The 20,887-nt window shown below is 43.2% G+C and overlaps 1 protein-coding gene across 3 annotated transcripts in view; it reads left to right on the forward strand.

The window, feature by feature from the left end:
* magi1b (membrane associated guanylate kinase, WW and PDZ domain containing 1b) overlaps positions 1–20,887 on the forward strand; it is a 112,372-nt gene that overhangs the window by 89,145 nt on the left and 2,340 nt on the right. For 2 of the 3 annotated variants that reach the window (XM_079579218.1, XM_079579219.1), the window contains exons 13-22: positions 2,992–3,023; positions 3,412–3,456; positions 6,948–7,194; positions 10,616–10,707; positions 11,113–11,305; positions 12,168–12,551; positions 15,248–15,451; positions 17,632–17,725; positions 18,163–18,247; positions 19,316–19,459. In XM_079579218.1, coding sequence (XP_079435344.1) covers positions 2,992–3,023; positions 3,412–3,456; positions 6,948–7,194; positions 10,616–10,707; positions 11,113–11,305; positions 12,168–12,551; positions 15,248–15,451; positions 17,632–17,725; positions 18,163–18,247; positions 19,316–19,459 — 1,520 coding nt within the window. The remainder of the gene's footprint in view (positions 1–2,991; positions 3,024–3,411; positions 3,457–6,947; positions 7,195–10,615; positions 10,708–11,112; positions 11,306–12,167; positions 12,552–15,247; positions 15,452–17,631; positions 17,726–18,162; positions 18,248–19,315; positions 19,460–20,887) is intronic. The other variant, XM_079579220.1, reaches the window with a different exon arrangement.

Genomic DNA, 20,887 nt, shown 5'->3' on the forward strand with positions numbered 1-20,887 from the left:
TTTTCCCCCCTTTCTTTTTTGTGCGAGTTTCCATGACAATACTCTGCAGATTATCCACAGTGGGGTCTCCTGTGTGGGGTGTACGCATGTGGGGGTTGGGTGTTCACCTTATGAATCGAGAAATGCTACGCGTCTTGCCTTGAAAAATAACGTCAATCTTCTTACAAATGAAAAGGCATTTGTGGAAAAAAAAAAAAAAAAGTCTGATCTAACTCATTCAGAAATCAACACGAGCGTACAATGCGGAGCGGCTCATCACCACAAACACTGTTGCTTGGAGACCGTCTGTCAGCCCCTCATGGTCACTCGGCATTGTCGCCACGGTGACAGATGGACCTGCCTGTTGGAGGCAGTCGGTGCTAGCTGTGAACTAGCACCACGTCCACACAGGCACAGGAAAAAGGACGGTGTCATCTGCTGTGTAATGGCTACTGTTTAGTAAGAGGTGTGTTGCCAACAATCGCCTGTTTGCTGAGAGGGCCCTGCATCTAAAGTCTGAACTATCTGCACTTCCAAGCAACTGTTGATACTTTCCCTGTACTTTTGCATGTTTTGTGAAGGGAAATGATTCCAAGTAGGCTATTTCAGCAGGGGAACTCAAGGCTCTGAGGCCGGGCCCAACTTCCTGTATGTGCAGCAGGCACTCACTCCATGTACTACAGAAAGACGAGTTTAACATTCCATGTACCACTAATAGATCTTAAACTGTAATGGTACTGTTGAGTTCGGGATAGAGTGGATTTTATATTTCAAAGTGGAAATCCAACATACGGGGTAAGAGCAAACATTGTCCATACATTAACTTTAACCAAAAACAAAATATAAAGAAATCACGGAACAACCCTGTTAAATTCCGGGTCACCACCGGAAAATACATCCAACACACTGTTTGGATGAACAGTAACTCCAGTGTTATGCACATTTACAATACACACTCAGCAGATTGAATACTCTAACTAGACTAAACCAGGTCTAAACTAGGACCATGTATAAAGTAGATCTATTCAAGGACCACTTGAAAACTGTTAAAATTTAACAGAATGGACTTGCAGAGAAAATGTGTAGAGGGGGTTGTAATTGCTATTCACACTGACCTTGAGTGTTTAAAGATGCCTTTACAGTTGATTCGGTGTCTCAGAGCATTTATTTCTCTATTCAACTGGTTGATTTTTGCTTTTCTCAACTTTATTGCATTAATAGTCTTCGCTGGAATGCAGAGCAAACTGTTGATCATCCATCACATAAGCAATACATACAAATAGTGTGCCGTTATGTTGAACAGTCTGTCATTACTTACTTTGGAGGATATATTGGCTGCCAAACGCCGTAAGATTGAGCAAGCAGAATAAAATGAGCTCCGGGTCTGGGGTAGTTGATTATTTGAGAGAATGGGAGGATTTTGTAGGAAGCTAAATAGAGAGCAAGCGTGTAATAAGACAAGAGGTTAGCCTTAAATGTCCACAACTTTTTGATCCAGTCCTTCAAACATGTCTCAACTAATGCCAAAGTACTTTTATCTGCACCGTCAATGCGGTTTTTGGCATTTTCAGCTCACTGATAAGACGTCTGTGTTGAGTACCAAGACAAGGCGCATAGATTGAAAACATTTCTCGCTTGCATTTAATCTAGGGAATGATTCTCTGCCGGGAATTGATTTCTTTTGACTTGAAACAAAGGTGAAGGAGGAAGGAGAGGGGAGAATAGATTTGCAGACACAACACAGTTGGAGCTGTCAGCTGTGAATGGAGCAGATGTCTGAGATGTAGAAGAGAAGGCTCATGTGTTCCATATCTGATCCTCTATTTCCCCGAAGGACTGACATGCCGATGTGGCTCGTTTTCTTTTGTCAAACACACTGTGGTCTCAAGCTGGAAGTGTGGGACACATTCAGAGATTAATAGATGCTTGTAGTTATGTCCTAAATGTTATAAAAAGAAAGGGAGTTTTTGCTGTGTTCGATCTATCACCTTCTCATTTCCATAACTTAATACAGCTTCATGCTGGCTGAGTAAGAGAGGCGGAGCAGTGGTGTGCTTAAGAAGCACATTTGTGGTCAAATCTCGACTGAGTTAGCGTAGCCGTCATCCGTCACTCCTCCTTTGTCTGGCATAATGATATTTCTGCTGTGATATTTGTGGGAACTGCTCGTTCACGCAGAAAGCTGCCTGTCACACCTTGAGCACGCTTGGATTTGTGTGTGCAGCTGCATGGATGTGGGCTTGGAAAGAAGGCAAAGCAGGGGGGGTGAGTGAGTGCGGTTCACTGATGCTGAGGGGAAGAGAGCGAGAGGGGAGGGCAGTGTGCAGAGAGGTGAGGGAGAGGAAAAAAAGCAGACTGAGAAGGGAGGACGCGCTAACTGCCTATAGATGCTGGAGCCTTCGACCGAGGAGCGCGGCGCTCAGCGGACACACGAAGATGGTCTCAGTAAGAGGAGAACTGACGGTTGCCTATGATTTAATGTTCAATATCTTGGACTCCTTTTCCATGGGTAATGCTACGGCGTGGACTCCAGAGCACCGCTTTCTTTCTGTCTTCTCTCTTTCCTGTGGCATTAGTTGCTCTTTGGGCTCTTGTGAGTGAACTCCCTCTGTCCTCGCTCTCCCCGTCACCCCTGCATCGCGGTCCGGAGCTGGGCAGGAGCAGCTCTCGCCTGCTCCCACCCCCGGGGGTTGTCTGGCCAGCCTCTCTCTTCTATCTTTGCGCCGCACCAGTCAAAGCGAGCGCTGACCGCGGCAGTGATGCAGATAGATCGCAGCGCTGCCTGCCTGCCCCCCACCCCTCCTCCACCCCCACCTCTCCTCCACCACCACCACCACCACCACCACCACTACCGCCGCTGTTGAGGAAAGCGTCCTAGCAGGGGAGGAGATAGTGGCGAGAACAGCAGATCAGGGCTGGGCGTGCACTGTTTTGACCTGTTTTTCCTTCAGTATTATTAAATGATCATCTAACCTATTTTTTTTCTTTCTTTCTGTGTGTTTGGCTTCACAGGAGTGGTGCCTGCAAAGAAGAGCCCTAAATTGGTGAGTAGTTTGCTTTTGTTCCTTTAATTGCCGTTTGCTTATTTCGTATCGCAAACCTGTTAACTCTACTTAAAACTTCAAGCGGTGTGTGTCTAAGCTACGTATCAGATGCTATGCGTGGGTGGATCCCGCTGCCCTATCTCCCCTCCTCTTTCTCCCCGCTTTTTTTTTTTTCCCCTCTCCCATCATCACCCTCTTCTCTTGGGGGCGCGGGGGTCTTTGATGGCCACGTGAGCTGGATTGCTAACAGGCTTATGAAGGCTGGGGTGCTGTGCTGTGCTGCTGGTGCTTTAGTTGCTCGTGCCGCGATGCGAGCTGGGAGACGGGGCTTGGTGCTGGTGCCTCAGTGACAAGTGTTGTATCACATGTTGTTTTTGTGTTCCTGCAGGATGATTATGGCTTGGCTCCTCCGTACAGAGATTATACTAGGACGGTATGTGTCGCCAAATTAGCCCATGGAGGCTTGTACAAATGGTGTTGGGATATAGATAAGATACTGTATAGGGTTCTACTGCAAAATGGAGGATTTCCTTCGAGGTGTAATACAGGGAATACACTGTCTTATCTTCTGTAACAAGCAGACAGAACGGATTTCATACGCAGTGTTAGAATGCTTTTATTTAACTACAAAATAAGAAATGGCTAATGATGGAAACTGAGACGTGCAGTAAGTAGAGTACACACTATTTGAAGCGTGCTATTCGACATTACTTTTACAACAGAGGACAAAACACAGCTGCAAGTAGGATTCGGATGAAGGAACAGCATTACAACACGGTAGAAAGGTCAAAAAATGCAACCTGTATTTCTTCCATGTATACTAGTAGATCTGTGTAGTTAATAGCTTGTTGGCACTGTACTCATTTTTCATTTGTTTGTTTTTCTCCCTTTTGTCTTTGTGTGTTCGTCGATTCAATAAAGCGGGACGGATTTTGTTTGCATAGCCCCTCCCCGCCTGTTGCTCATCTCGTGTCTCCTAATAATTTTTCAGACCAGACGGGAGCACAGTGACTGCCGAAGGTCAAGTCTAATAGACCCATCCAGAATTTCAGAATAGGGTTCTGTTGTGGTGTGTGACAAATCGTGCACCCCCTGATTGGCTGATCGACTTTGGCAGTTTAGGGTCCAGGTTCAAGGTTCAGCTGGACATTTGTGGCTAATTACAAGTGGTTATTGATTTCGGACTTTTTTTTTTTTTTTGCACATTTCCCAAGCGCTGGACACGCACGCAACAACCTTGTCATTCAGGCCACATCGATTGGATTATGCTAACGTTTACTCAAAGATTGCGATAAATAAATCATGGATCGCAGAGGTGCGTCAGGCTGATTTGGAGAGTAATGAGAAGTACTTTGAAGGCCTTTGATACCGGAGAGGAGATGAGCGGCTCGCCTCCACCCATTTTCTGTGTGTATTTTTATCCTTCACATCTAAAGGACAGAATCGTATTGAGCTGCAAGGAGACTAGGTTATTTTATTCTCTTTGTTTCTCCTACTGATGACTTCATTCGCGGAGTAGGGAGGGAAATGTTGGCATTGCTTATGTGCTTTAGGATTGCATGCTATACACCGGCTCCAGATCAAGGTAGAATCCGGACTAAACAATAGCGAAGAGTTTGATTGATTCACTAAACTGGGCCTCAATAGGGTCTAAAATAGAAACTGTAATTTGGACTAAATTAAGCTGGGTGTAAACCATGTCTAAACCAGGTAAACACCGACCACATATAGATTACTATAAATGAAATCATCTTACAGTAAGTATAAATACTATCTGAAGAAGCCAACCCATTTAAAGACCATTAAAAATAGCTTTAGAAAAAGGATTTTTGAGGAAATTCAGAAATACCAAGAGAATGTAGGGATCTACTTTATTTTACTTTTAGGACGCATTGGGCATTACTTGAGTTAACCTCTTAACCCCCGCCTTAACTGAGCGAGCACATTTTCTCCAGTTCAACTTTACCCAAATCTAAAAACTTCTTGGGAAAAAAAGCATCAAAAATTGACAATATCGCAAAAAAATACAACGAAAAAGTGGCAACAACGCAAGGAATAATCTTAGATCTGTTTGGTCTGTCTTAGCTTTCAAATGAGGCCTAAAGGCTGTAAGCTCCAGTCAAGAAGCTTTTGGATTTGGGTAAAGCTGAACTGGAGAAAATGTGCTTGGTTAAGGTAGGGGTTAAGGGGGTAGCGATTCGAAAATCTCATACTTTCTCATACAATGCATGCACAATGAGCCCATCCTCCTGCTAGTTATTAGTCCTGACCAACCCTCGTTCACAGTCTGAAGCTGGGTCCTCAGGTGCCGCTGAATTCTGCTCACAATGGTTTGAAGAAATTTGTGTCAAACGGTATGCATGCACTTCCAACCTCTATTAGTGAGTGTAGTGCAAAGTCAAGGTCGTAGAAAAACCACTGGAGCAGGTGCTTCCAGGCCCACGTTACAGGGCAGTGAGAGTCATTGAATAAGTCTAGAGTGAGTGAGCGTTAGGAGTTCCTTTTTTATTAACCTTCTGAGTGCATTATTAAAGTCACTATCATTCCACATGAAGCGGTGCCTTCTCAATATGTTTCTCTATGTGGAAGAAAAGGAATGTATAATGCACTCTGCTAAGATGAGCTGTGGCATCTCCTCTCTCCAGCTGAATGACTTAATCATGAGAGACCACCAGAGCCCGTTTTGACTGTTGTTTGAAAAATCTCGATATAGAAGCCCTCCATAATTCTTTGTGTTATGGGAAATACCCGCACAGATGGCACTGAGCCGCTGAAATGCAAAAGCATAGGTGGAGTGCTGCTGTGCCTCCTCCAAACTTTGTCCTTATGTGAAAATCATTTGTATGGACTTCACACTCAGACAAAGCTCACAGTTCAGTGTTCTCACAAGTGTCAAGACTTATATAAACCTTATTTTGGGTGCCTCAGCTTTGAAATTTTAAGTTTAATCATTTGAAAATATGTTTGATAGAATTAAATGGCAACAATGAAATGCAGGCAAAAGAGCTGGTGAAAATGTCTTCTTTCTGGCAGATATAGGAAAAATCTTCTACAAAACTTCCACATTGGACGTACATAAACACACTTCGATCATGTTGGATTACGGGCTTTAAAAATGGGGAGAACAGTTGGGTTTGAGCAAGAACGCAAGTGTAATCAGGAAGTACAGAACGAGGCGCTGACACCGTAGAAGAAGAAACCACAACATTTTACAGCTTTCTCCAAGGATTACTTAAAACTGCGTGAACGAAGTAAAATACTACTCAAGGTCTGTCTGTGATGAGGGAACAGCGTTAAAACGTGGTTTAAAGGGACTATATGGGGTCTAAAAATGTGAAGATGATGTATTTTCCTCCCCCTACATGTTCCATACATGTCCTAATGTGTAGAATGAGCCCAGACCTGTTCACCACAACTGCCTCTAAAATCCTGCACTGTCACTCAAAAGCCGTCATGCACGAGCTTAATATAGAAGCTGCAGTTGCGCGTACGACCTGAGGTGGCTGAAGTGACTATAAAAAGGACCAACTTGCATCTAGTCTCTTTAAACCACGAGGAAGTCGATTTTGCATGATATGTCCACTTTAAGCTTGACCAATCTTAAACAACTAGAAGGCTGCTTGAATTTAGCATTTTTTTAGATCATTTCCTACACTTAGCCCTGCACACTCCTGCATTGTTTGTTGTATTTTTCTTTTTATCTTATTAAATTGTGAACTTGAATAAAGGATCTACTTAATTTTGTCAGAAAGTATGAGACCAAAACTCTCGTTTCATTTCCAAAATAATTTGTTAAAAACACAAAGAGACGTTTGCTTGCCAGTCCGGCGTGGGATGATTCCTGTCTGTCTCTGCGATTGCACATATTTTCTTGTCAGTATCTTATTGGTGTATTTGATCCATCTCCTCCTCCTTTGTTTGCAGCAACTCACGAGGAAGGACAGTCAGAACAGCTCCCAGCACAGCGTGTCCAGCCACAGGAGCGCCCACACAGACTCGCCCGTGCACCCGTCCCTGGCCCCCCCACTCAACGAGACCTCAGCCCCCCCACCACCCTCACAACCTCTGCCTGGCCTACCCCCCCAGGACTCCCCCGCTGACGGGACCATCCAAAGGAAACCAGACCCTGTCAAAATCTGGGTGCAGTCCAGGAGCATGTATGAAAGTAGGCGTAAGTATTGTCTTACTACGGTGGCTTTTGGAGGATGGCTGCATGATGCTTAGGGTGGGTTTTAGTAAGTGATGGTTTTTGACTCCCTTCTGGGAAATAGATCTTTCTGTGCTTGTTATCAAAACGCTGCGACCCTCATACTTGGCGGTTTGAGCCACACATGCATGTTTGTGATACCTTTTAATCTTCCCAAGTGATAATTCTTAGCACCAGCTTATACAATGCTCTTCCTGTTTACCCCAAAGGCACTCCCACGTAATCAAAGTAATATTCTGGCTGACTAAAACTGGACTAAAACAAAAAAAAAAGTTGTTTATGAGACTAAAGCTATGACTAAAATATCCAGATATTTTAGTCGACTAATATATGACTAAATGAAAATGAGAAGAAGCGACTAAAATCATAACTTCCACTGACAGTCTGAAAGATCCTCGGCTCATTTAAATTCTCTGCCAAAGGAACAGCTCTGAGCTTTGTTCATGTGGGAGAAGCTCCATGAAGCAGAGGACCAAGATTAAATATGATTATAATAGACATTATTAATGTTACGTCGACTAAATTCATCTTTAAATTGAGTCGACTAAATTCACATGCAATTTTAGCCGACTAAAACTAGACCAAAATTGAAGAGAATTATTTGATTGATGTAAATTACTGAAGTAAATGACATTTTTGTCAAAAGGCTAAGGCTAAAACAAAATTAAAATATGTCGTTAAAATGAACACTGACTGCAACACCCAGCATCTCGCTCTGTGACTCATCCAGACATGTCAACACAGTGTGCTACAGAGTTTGTTGTGAAGGCGCGGGGAGGGAGGTAGGAGGGGCTTCATGACTTTAAATACCTTTTACTATCAATATAGCATTTTTTCACCAACAAAGTCTAAGACGGTGATCAGATGTGTGTAAATTATTAATAAATAACTGCAGAAAGCATGCCACTCTATAAATGTAATACAGTTACCGATTTATGGACTAAAACAATGCATCTAGGAAGGTTGTGTAGGTTTACTCAAGGTTCCTCTACATTTTTTACTTGTTAGTTAAGTTGCCCCAATACAGTATATTTTAAAAGCAGATGCTTAAGGAGGGGATAAACTAGATGGCTTTGTGCCATGTGCTTTTTAGCATTTTAACCAATTATAAAAATGGAAAACACACAGATGCTCGGGGATTTGTTGGTTTGTTGGTGAAACGGTAAATTGCAAACTAAAAGTTGTAAAATCTGAAATTACAAATTACAAATTTTAATTTAATATAGAAGGATTTGTGAGAACTGGAAATGGGTGGAAGCCACAGTTAATGGCTCCAACTCATTTAAATAACCATGATTTTATGCTTATTGTTGTTAAAGATCTTCCTACGTGCTGTCTGTGGTTCTTCTTTTACACACAATGGGCAATATTCTGCTTGAGATCTTATTCCGCTGCCGTCCTCATATGTTTAATTAGCCCGCACATAGAGGAGATTTTGTTCCATTTGCCAACAATGGCAGTGGCACCATTGACATACTTTTACACTAGACATCCCTGAAGAGACTTTGGACATATTTTTAGCTGCTGTAGTAGAATGAATGTCTGTGGATCGCACGCCTCTGTCAAGCTTGCGCCTCTCCAAAGGGAGGGGGATGCTCCAATTAAATGAAATAACCCTTACATTCCCTGCCAAGTAAAAAACAGGAGTGTGCGGAAGCAGAGGAGAAAAAAAAACATCTCGTCACTCCTCCTGGATCTCCTTCTTATCACTGAAATGCCCATGAGAGTGGTGTAGACAGAAAGACTGAGGCTAGTAACACTGTTTCAAGACAGCCTGTCATGAATACAGCAAAAATAAAGAAGTATAGAACAGAGTGAAACAAGACTAAGAGGGACGCTGTCTATTTCTGAGAAGTGGGGCTATTGCAGCTGTAATACTGCGCCTTTTCTCAAGAGTCGGCATTGGGTAGAGTGAATTAACAGCAGGGAGAGGGGACTGACACAAGGTCACTGTTAATAGATAATGATACAGGGACATTGTGTTATAGACATGAACCCCAGGTGTTGTATACCAATGAACGCTGTAGGGTTCTACTTAGTTAGCTTTTATGGACTGCAAGATGAATTTAAACAGTATGGACACAAGCACAAGGAGGATGTGTCTAAGCTGTAAAAGCAGGTGTAAATCGCCCTCTTCTTTATAGTGCATAGAGCCTTCTCCCTAAAATCCACTGCTCGCACCCCGCCCCAGGCCTTGGCTATGCTTAAGAAGTTTCTCTACGCAACATTTGCTGTAATGAAAAAGTCTGCAGAGATCAAGGTCTTAAGCACACACTGTGCCGAGCTGAAAATTCCTTTTGCAGAATGACCCGCTCTGAGCCTAAGGCGTAAAACTCACCTGTAGATTTTTAACCTTCACACACATTAATTTTTAATTCGAGCGCAATGTCCTGACCTAGCTGTCCTTACCGGTGGTTAACAGTTTTAAGCAGTAATGTCCTGAACTCTGCGCGGGGTGATCCATCTCTGGAAAATATCGATCCATTCTCATCCTTGATTCCCCTCCATGGGAATCACTTATGGATCCATTGACAGCAGCTTGGCCTAACTGCGGATGACCCTCCAAAGTGGAAGCACAGATTGCTATAGTTAACCCTGTGACTTTTCCTCTCTGGTTCCTTCGCAGCTTCGTGGTGATATATTGGAGGAGATGGCAGAACTCCACAGGGATTTTAGCTGTTGACTGAGAGAACAGATTGTTAGCAGGCTGCTAAGGCCTTCTGCCGTACTGGCGTTTTCTTCTGGCTTTAGTGGCCCTGGAGACTGTGGCCTGTGATGGCTCAATGGAAATCGCTGTAAAAGTTAGTTAGTTGCCCTGCACATCCACGCCAACTTGTACAAATATGCATAACTCGAAGCGAAGAGTCCTCCCACTAGCACAAGAGCACACAAACCCGCATTCATTGCGCGCATGGGCTGTCACTGGATTCAGATTAAGGGTGACAGGCTTGCACACACATATCAACTTTGATTTTTCAACCTAATCAAATAAATAGATAGAGAGCAATGACCACTCAAGCTTGTGTACATGTCTATGTCAGGAGGGGATTGATTTCCACATAGTGTAACATCAGATTAATGTAGACGGAAGTGTTATTTTAGACAACAAGATCAATATATTAATAGGTCTATAAAGAAAAGTAATCTCTAAATATTTTTTGGGGAAAGTGACTGCTATTTTTAGCTCTTTGAAGCTCATTATGCTCAAAATAGTTCATCTTTGAAACCAGTATTTCTCGCTACAAAGCTACAACAAACAAAAAGAATTCTAATTGAATGCAGACAGAAGCAGGTGCAAGGTCTTCCTGTCTGTGATAGTTTGTCTGATGTAGAACTAACTATAGATTCCCACCCAGTACAATCTAAATGTTTGTTTCTTCTCCAGTTCCAGACTTCCAGGAGCAGGACATTTTCCTGTGGCGGAAGGACACTGGTTTCGGCTTTAGGATCCTCGGAGGAAATGAGCCGGGAGAACCAGTGAGTCAATTATTCCATTCCAACTTCTATCTTAATATTTTATATACTGCAAACTAACCCTTTATTATTATTCCATAAGCGTTATAGTAATTGGTGTATCTCTGTTTAAACCAAAAATTCTGCATTAATCTATGGCAAATTAATGAATGACAATGTTTATTTTGAATAATGTTTTGATGATAAAAAATAATATTAAAAAAAACCCATCAAACTTTGACATAAGCCTGAAATGCACTGGACAAACTGTGGTAACACAAAAGTTTGTTTTATTTCCTGTAGTTAAGTTGACAAAGCTCTTATACTCTTATACTTTAAAAATGTATTGAGTTTTAGAGTGGGATATTTACTTTGACTGTTCAGCTCCATTGTTGATTAGGTTCAGTCACAGTTGTGCTTGTGCTGCAGATTTACATCGGCCACATAGTGAAATATGGCGCTGCGGATGAGGATGGGCGTCTCCGTTCGGGTGATGAACTGATATGTGTGGACGGCACAGCGGTGGTGGGCAAGTCCCACCAACTGGTGGTGCAGCTGATGCAGCAAGCTGCCAAGCAGGGCCATGTCAACCTCACTGTACGGCGCAAAACGAGCTATGCCGGTAAGAAAAACACCAGACAAAATGCATTCTCTGGTATCCCAGGAGGTAGCATGATCACTTGTTTACACTATATTTTATGGCATGCTTCATGTAGACATTCTGAGCTGCTGAATTTTAGATAAGTGGTTCTCAAACTGTAATGTACTAGTCGTCATGTTTCCGAGTCACTCTGTAATTGTAATAGCAGTAACCAATTCTTAAGGTAATACTTTTTCCTTTGCAAACAACAAACATTTGGTCTACATTATGTCTTTTTGTGTGGACGAGCTGGAAAGGGTTACGTTTTTCATTTACTTCTGCATTGACCCATCCTTTGGCGACGCTAGGGCGCAGCGGCCGGGGTCCCTTCCCCAGACACGGAGCCGGGTTAATGGGCAGAATCACCTGCCTGGAGGATAAACCTCATGTGCATGTTTTGAGAAAGCAGTGGGACTGTTTTACCAACTAATAGCCACTCCCTTGAGCTCGCCTCCGCTCTTTTCCTCTGCACACGATAACGAAAGAGCTATAAATATGATGGAGAGGCTAGTCAACCTTCGGCCCGATGACAGCAACCAGACTTTAGTGCATTGCTTCTCTTCGTCTGCCTCGGAGCGTCAAGAATATGAGGCGCCTGCTTCAAGTTGTACAGGAAATGAAATGCCCAGACACAAAGCACACAGTTCATATTTTGCTGTGAACAGATGAACAGATAGATGTGCAGCTTCTTTCAGACCTATCTCACCAGGCTAGTCTTATTATCGCCAACCTGCTGTGGATCAGGAGAATGTGTCGGTGTACTATCATGTGCAATCTCAAATCGCCTCCTTTTTGTTATGTCATGTCCTGTTGTCAACCAGTATCCTCCTTTCCTGATCTTTAGTGAAAGCTGAAGGAGACGTGCCTCCCTCCCCGGCTTCATCACACCACAGCAGTAACCAGGCGCCCAGTCTGACAGAAGAAATCGGCAAGCGCACTCCACAGGGCAGCCAGAACTCCCTCAACACAGTCAGCTCGGGCAGCGGCTCCACGTCGGGCATCGGCAGTGGCGGCGGAGGAGGCGGCGGGCTCGGGGGAAACAGCGGGAACACAGTGGTCCCTATCTCAGCCACGACCACGTCATCACAGCCCCCCGGCACCAACTCCACTGCCAATTCCAGCTCCACCCTGCAGCCCTACGATGTGGAGATCCGCCGCGGGGAGAACGAGGGATTCGGATTCGTAATAGTCTCCTCCGTGTCGCGACCAGATGCCGGCACCACTTTCGGTAAGACACCTGCGGTTTGAAAATGATTTGAACCTACACAATGTATCCAAGCATATAGTGTTCTCTCAACTAATAATGGCGCTCTTCACATTTTTTTGTTTTGAAATGTAAGTTTGTCAAATAATGCAAAAAGAAAAAAGGTTTTGGCCACGAATAAGAAACAAAATGACCTTCCAACCTCAAAAAATCACAAGCGATAAGTGATCTTGACATGTTTGCGTGAGCTCGCAGTCAGACGAGTTTTTCATTGCAGACAAAAGTTTGTACTCGGAAGTCAAGCGTTTCAAGGATTTTTCACCTCTCATCAAATAAACTTTGTCAATGACAACTGATATGTATTTGGCAGCAAGCTGAATACACCGTTTACAGATCTAGCACCAAAACTGACTAAGCTTCTTGGATGAGAGGCGAAACGTCTGCAAAACACTTTAAACCTCCGAGTACAGATGATCTCAATATGTTTGGAAGGCTCTCTCATCTGGTATTCCCCTTGAATTACTGCTTGAGAACAGCTATTTTGTTGTTTGGGTCATGAAGTCCTAAAAACTCCAAAACAACATTTTAACAAGGGTGCATTATTGGCAAAGAGCGTTGTATCTTGTTGACTGAACATGCTGATGGGGACCTATCGAGTTTCACAACATAAAACACATTTTATTGCTCTCCCTCATGGCTGGGGGCCTTTTATCCTTTTTAACTGTATGGGCTGACTCTGTCTCTTCTATAAAAACCTCTGTGTGCTAAAAACTCTGACAACCTCCACCAATCCGAGCTATTTACAGTGGCTGGAGATCAATACTGGCGCTCCTCAAAGCCGCGTTTCTTCTTTCTCATTTTCATTTTCTGCGCCTGTCAAACTAAGACACTGAGACCCTTTCTCTGCTGCGGCTGTTGTTCCACTCACACAAGGCTTTCATAATTGATCACAAGTGGAGTGAGTCTTACATAAGGCACTTGTATTATTCAGCTGAACCTAAATGGCTTCTATCAGCCAGGTTGCCAACAAACGCTTAAAGCAGTTTAAGCAGCATAATGAGCGAACCGGAAAATGATCGACGAGCTTAATACTTATTCATTTCAATTGTCAAGTTTATAAAATGCTAAACGTCATAGTTTGCAGTAGGGTCGCAGGATTATTCCCGTTTGAAGCAAGATCTCTCTATGAACGGTCACAATTACCAAATCGCAACAGTTCCCTATGATGTAATACATTATCCTTTGCAAACAACAAATAGTCTTTCTCCATGACTTGTTATGTATAAAACCTACTAATCAAGTAGTTTAGACTTCTAAAAGTATCTCCTCAAAAGCACATCATTCTTACATTAGTCTGATGTTAAATGTTAGACTTAAAGGAACAGGCCACCATTTTTCCATACTGAGATATGTTCTTACCTGAGCTTAGACGAGTTGATGCGCACCTGTCTGGTTTTACACGTGCGCTCAGTCACGCAAAAAGACCAAAGATGGTGTTAGCAGTTAGCTTCTCCTCCTCTCTTCTGGGTGGCCAAACAGGGTGAAGTTACAGTAGTTACAGTATAGTTAGAAGTATAGTTATACAAAATTAAGCATGTTGATTTTCTAAGTGGATAAAAAAGGGTATCATATTGTAAGGCATAATAACACCTTAGGAGTACTTCGACGTCTGCGCAGTAATATCTTCACTTTACTGCGCGGATGTCGAAGTGCTCCTCAACGAAACAAGGGAAGAGCTTGGTCCCGTTTGGCCCCATAGAGGAGAGGAGGAGAGGCTAAATGCTATCTTTGGTCTTTTTGCGTGACTGAGCGTGAGCGTAAAAACCAGTCAGATCAACTCGTCTAAACTCAGGTATGAACATAATATCTCAGTATGGAAAAATGGTGGCCTATTCCTTTAAGTTAAAGCGTGGCTGCAGGCCTAAGTAAGAGTGCAACTGATCTTTTCTTACAAGCTTTACTACAGTTTACCCTTGCTTAAGTCTTTCTGTGTGGGAGAACTGGAAATGCTCATCTCTCCAGGTTGACTTGTGAAGTGCTCAACCCTATTTAAGTACCCTCGGAGCTAGCTTTTTACGAGTTTACCCTGTATGCACGTTTGTTAGTACATTCAGAATCTGCAGGCCAAAAGTTTTCCAAAGTCTGTTTTGCTGCAGAAACAAAAAAAGCAATAGTTCTGCCCACGCTAGCACTGCTGTCAATATTTAGAGAGGCACATTATTATCTCCTGAAAGACAGCTCATCCAGCCTCTGTCCACAGATTTCTCGGTTGCTTACAATCCACAGCGGATCGAATCAGTTTAAAGGCCATTCTGATGCATGAGCGTAATAAAGCACAAGACAATGAAAATGTACAAGGGGCCACGAGCTTTCAAGAGACTCAACCTATCGAATTATACCATTTAGAGTAGCTTAGAGGGACAGAGATGCGGAAGGAAAGCCATGCACATAATACCTGTTTTATATTCAATCTGTATTCCATTAAAAAAAGTTCTTTTTAGAAAGCAATATGGAAAGACGTTTTCCTACTACTTAAATGCAAAGCAGACTTGCAACCCTTCAGTTCTCCTGGTGCTTTGGATTGGCTTGCTTTCGGTAAATTATAACCCCTAACATTCTTCTTCTTCTCTGCTTTTATTCCAACCTTCCCTTTTCCCGCTAATTTCCCTGCATATGAACACCACACGAAATACTTGAAAATGTGACAATGGTGACCACAGCTGGCAATGCATGTGTGGCCATGCCCCATAAAATAGGGCGCATCATAGAGGGGAGTCCGGCGGACCGCTGCGGGAAGCTGAAGGTGGGGGACCGCATCCTGGCTGTCAACGGCTGCTCCATCACCAACAAGTCCCACTCGGACATCGTCAATCTCATCAAAGAGGCCGGCAACACCGTCACGCTGCGCATCATTCCCGGAGACGGTACGGATTCATTGGCTTTGATTTTTGGTTCTGCTTGGAAACCCTTTCTTGGTGTTGAAACCGGGGGCTAGATTTACTATATTTGTAGTGGTGAAGATGAGGAGGTGAAGAGACTGTGGGGGGTAATGGCTCTGCTGCTGAGTTTGAATGGTTTGAAAGATGGCATTTGTACATATAGTTTCGTTGTCTTGACCGCTACATCCCCAGTTTGTTCAGAATGTATTTTAGTTTGATTTTTCGCTGCAGAAAAGTATGTGCTGTTAGGAATAAGTCGGGGTGTCAGAAAGACAAAATGCCGGGGATTGTCCTCAGTGTCCAAAGCGGTTTAAAGTTTTTATAAGTCGTCTCAGCCTGAGAGCACTTGCTGCTTTGTGCTGTCAGATCCGCTTTTCAGCCCCTGCAAATAGAGTTTAATTAAGTGTATGTGTGCGTGCCAGGGAGGCGATGCTTCCTGTCAACCTGAGCGCCGCTAGAAATTGGAGCTATTTGTCCGCTGCTGGTTGCTTTCCGGCTCACTTCTTATGGATGAAGAGGCTGTTTCTTCAGTGTACAGAAGCCGATGATCAGAGTAAGGCGAAATTGCGTCGCTACAAGGATGTGCAGGGCAGGGAAGAGGGGAGGCGGAAAAGCAGGATGTGATTAAATGGAAAGTTTGTGTTTGTGTGCATGCAACGACTAAACAGAGCTGCAATGCATGCCAAGATTATGACATTGTTTCAGTGTTGTTGTTGCAATTGGCATTTCTCAAAGACTGCACTTACTTATGCAGTTCAATCCCCTTTACTAACCCCTGCTTCAGTTTTTTATAAAGATGGCGCTCGTGTGATTCCAGTAGGAGTTTACCACTTGATCTCCCTGTCTTTTCTCAAACCTTCAGCTCTTTATTGCAATGAACTGGATCTTGAATTTAAGATGGACTCAAATCTGATCACAATTGCAACTCTAAATTGCATTTAGACGTTCACACAAAATTATGCAGCCCTATTTTGTTGCCGTTTAATTTGCCTCAGTGTGGAGTTTGGCATAAAACTTTTACATTATCATTCAGCAAACTACTGATTGTGCTGGGTGTACTGCTTTATTCCAACCACCCAATAAACTTTATGGAAAATGAGCAATCAATGCGACGACCGAAAGCCCACATCTCTTTACAAAAACAGCCATGAATTGGAACCTGTACGGAAGAGGTTTTCTGTCTCCTATGGCTTTACAGAGACTCGTTCTACAGTTTGACTTCTAATGCAAAATTCATATAGATGATTATTACCCTTATGGATATCATGCTGAGAAAGAGCCATACTACAAAGTTCTCCCGATGGATTCAAAGAAAGGTTCCTCCAGCTGTGCCACTGTGCATTTTTCACCGCTACTGTGTGCAGTTGTGGGCCTGGCTTAATCAAAGTTTAGCCCACTGGCCATTTTGGGGGCTGGTGGCGGTGGGGGAGATGAATAGCAGATGAGAAAAGGGAAGCGGATCGTGAAAAGAATAGCGAGCGGGGAGAAAAGGTGCAGTGCTGTAACCCAATAACAACAGATAGACGAGGCGGAATTGGCTGTTAGGGAGTCGAAAAGTTTCCTCGTGCAGCAAGAGCAGTGTAATGATGCCTTGATTCACTGACAACACGGAATGATTGAATCCGGATGAAAGAAAGCAGAATTTATTTTTCCTCCGATGTGAGTGTTTGCTGTCTGATCGCTCAAAGGCTGGCAGGAAGAGCCTCCACTGACACATGTACTGTACCTTTAAGGAAATTGTCAAGCACGCAGAGAAAAAGATCGAAGGCACAAATGAGAGTGCTGTATTACTCCTTGGCTAACAGTTAAAGGAAACCAAGGGAGTGCTGCTGCTCCCAGTCTCATTATCAGCAGTCTATGTGGCTAGGTAGGAGAAAATATGAATGTAGCATTGCTGATGTTTTTCTGTACCGATGATGTATTGAGCGAGGCTCCAGGTGGACGTGGCAGATATCAATAAAATGTGCTAATTGAAGATTTTTTCATGTTTGCTTGAGGCAGAAACATTAGCAATGAGATGCTTGAGCCACACAGGCTGTCGAAAAGCAATATTTTGACCAACATAAATTGATTTTTGAATTGATTGATTTTTCCTTTTTTTTGTTTTCTTCTTCCTTGATGAATTTAAAATGCCTTAAACATCTTCTCCCTTCCACCCATTCTAGAATCTTCAAATGCATCTTTGTTGACCAACGCAGAGAAGATAGCGACTATAACCACCACTCACACAGCTCAGCAGCAGGCTGCACCTGAGGCTCGGTAAGTTGTCTTGGATGTATGGAGAAGATCAAGTCAAAACTGTTGCTTAGGGAGAAAAAAACGTGCGTCAGAGGAGTCGCAGAGTGGGTTGTGGAAAATAGTAATTTTAGTAGCTGAGTTATAAGCAGCTCTATAGTATTCAGTGATGGAGCGATTGGACAGTTCCAAGCAAATGGACTGCAGTTCTAGTCAAATTCATGGTAGATCTTTATTTGTTTTAATAAAGTCAGCATGTGTTGTTTTGAGGGTTACAACTAGCAATAAATTTTAATATGACTGAGGTAAATTCCTTCCCATTTTATTTCACATCAAGTCATAAAGCTATTTATTATGCAAACCAGCCACCCTCCACCTGGCCTTCAATGTTTACTGCAATGTTATCGGTTTCATAAACTCCTTTTAATGTTGGCGTGCTTTTGTTCGCTTGTCTTTTGCAGGAACAACACCAAACCAAAACAGGAGTCGTTTGAGTTCAAAGCGCCACAAGCTCCGCCTCCACAACCTCCGACACAAGTCTCTCAGGTGAGGCAGACTCAATACAATACACTTTATTGTTCATGCACACACACACACAAGGTCACATGCTCTTGACAATTTCTTGGACCGGCTTTAGTTTAGATTACAGCACACATTCGCTATGGCATGGTTTCAGTAATCTTCTGAAATGTCAAAAGCAAGAATGTCCCAGCTTCCACGACTGGGCTATGTGGAGCCTTTTCTGTGTAGACTTTACATGTTCTCCCTGTGTCAACCCAAGGCTAGCATGCACCAAAACCTCCAGCTTAAGTAGTCTTGATCAAGATCCTTGCTCAAGATCTGGAGATGTGTCCTAGCACAATGAAATTACACAAATAAAGAAAGATGAAAGCTCTATGTCAGTGTAAGTGTAGCATAGTCAATATTCTATGTGTTTTTTTTTTGTTTTTTGTCACTGCAAAATGACTTAGGAATGCACAGTCACACTTCCATAACCCACTGTATTAGTCTATTACAAGGCCTCATCCACATACACTGTACCCCCATGAGCCTGTTCTTCCAGGCCACCCAGATGCCCAAGGACAAATTGTGTTCTTATTTATTTCCTTGTGCCACTACCCGCTGGCCTTATCAGGATCAGTGCGTTAAGGGGGAGCGTGTTTGCTTCAAAGTAACCCCTCAGTCCAGTTGTGTTGGCCGCCACATTAATCTGCCGCTGTAGAGATGCCGTGCTCTGATAGCATTGATCCAGATTAGGACGGCCGTGAGGACAGGGGCGGCTGGGGCTGTTTGCCCGTCCTTTAGCTGCCCTGGCTCCTCCTGTCTGTCTGTCTCTCCCTCCCTCTGTCTCTGTCTATGTCTGTGCCCAGTCTCTGTGTCCACCACTAACCTAAGGCATAAATAATTCAGCATCCCTCCACCTGGGCATGTGCATGTCTGGGAGCAACGCTATTAAATGGATGCGACTTTCCTCAAGGTGGCATTCATCCCGTGGTCCTGAAATAGTAACCGCTTCAAAGGACACTTCAAATCTCAATAACAATAGTGCCCTTGCTGTAGATATATGCTCGTCTCTGTCTCATTGGCCCTCTGCGTCTGTGTGTGGTGCATCAGGATTCGGAGTTCTACTCGGTGGACCTGGAGCGGGACAACAAAGGTTTTGGCTTCAGTCTGAGAGGAGGCAAGGAGTACAACATGGACCTGTACGTGCTGCGGCTGGCCGAGGAGGGAGCTGCTGTCCGCAATGGCAAGATGAGGGTATGGACAAAAGCAGTAATGTGTTCTCAAAAACTCCTGTTTGTACTGAATAATTGCATCCTGTCCATGTGCTGCTTCACTGAAGAATTTGAATGCAGATCACTACAGTTTATCAAAACATAAACTTTACCTGCAGGTGCTCAAGGCTCACAATTCTATTACTTTTGTGCTCTGTGGCTTAACATAGTATGAATCTCTGAGAGTTTGAAAGAAGTCAACTTTGTTTATTTAATTAGTCATTGTTAGCTGGAACTGTTGCCGTAGGACAGTCACATAGCCTTTACAGCTCTGAGAGACCAAAAAAAAAAAAAAACACATCATCTATCAAGATAATTGCTTATGCATAATGTACCCACCAATTACTGTTGGCGCTGCTTGGCTGAATGTAAACACGTTCCCTTCAGGCCTGACCAATAAACGTCACGGTGTGCGAGTACCGTCCACACGGCGCATATAGACATGAGGGTCAGGACTAAACAGATCCTTTTAGATCTGCTACGTGCTACAGAAGCCTTCATCATCTAAGGCTTAACCTTTGTTTGATTAATTACACACAACTGAAGCTTTTTCCTCTGGGCTGTTCTTTTTCAGTGCTGGGTTAAATGATTTAATCTCTTAATGACAGACAACACAAATGAGTGCTTGGTTTTGCCCGATGCTTATGAAGTTCTTAAAATGCAATAGTGTCAATGTGTTGGTATTCGCGCACCTTATTAGCCCAGATATGAATAGCAGCAGTTGTGTGAGGCAGAGGTGTCAGAGCGAGATCATGATGCAGGGAGGAATTCCCTGGGTGCAGACTGCGCTGACAGATATCTGCCGACACCGAGGCAAGAACCGAGAAGCACAAAGCCTTTCTTCCCCTGTCTGCTGCCTCTCTCTCATTCCCCTCTCTCAGCGTCACAGTTGCTGCTTTGAGACACTATTTTGCCCCTCTGGAAACTGTTAATATACAAACTAGAAAACATACCATAGACCAGTGGTGGTACATAAACACTGGATACTTGGGGTACAATTTTACACTCTATTTATTTTTTATTTGAGATATTTATATCTATATCTATATTTATATTTATATCTATATCTACTACTACTGTATTTTAGGTGTTTTTCTGGCTCAGAAATAGCTGGTTTAGACTAGAGATGAACCGATCCAGCTTTTTTGCTACCGATACCGATACAGGGGTTTGAGTATCTGCCGAAATTAACGATACTAAGAGACTTTCTTAAAAGTGGCATTCTCTGTGTGAAAAATTTTATTGACTCTTCTCCATTGTAAGATTGATGAAGTCATATTTTATTGTCATGTTGCAGATCAATGATCAGTTATGTCTGTTGATAAACTTGAATACATATTTTTACACTAAATATCCTTGGGTATATGACAGGCTTTAGGTTACATTAATATAAACAACTCACATGAAGTGA

The sequence above is a fragment of the Gobius niger genome (assembly GCF_951799975.1).
Source record: "Gobius niger genome assembly, chromosome: 20".
NCBI lineage: Eukaryota > Metazoa > Chordata > Actinopteri > Gobiiformes > Gobiidae > Gobius > Gobius niger.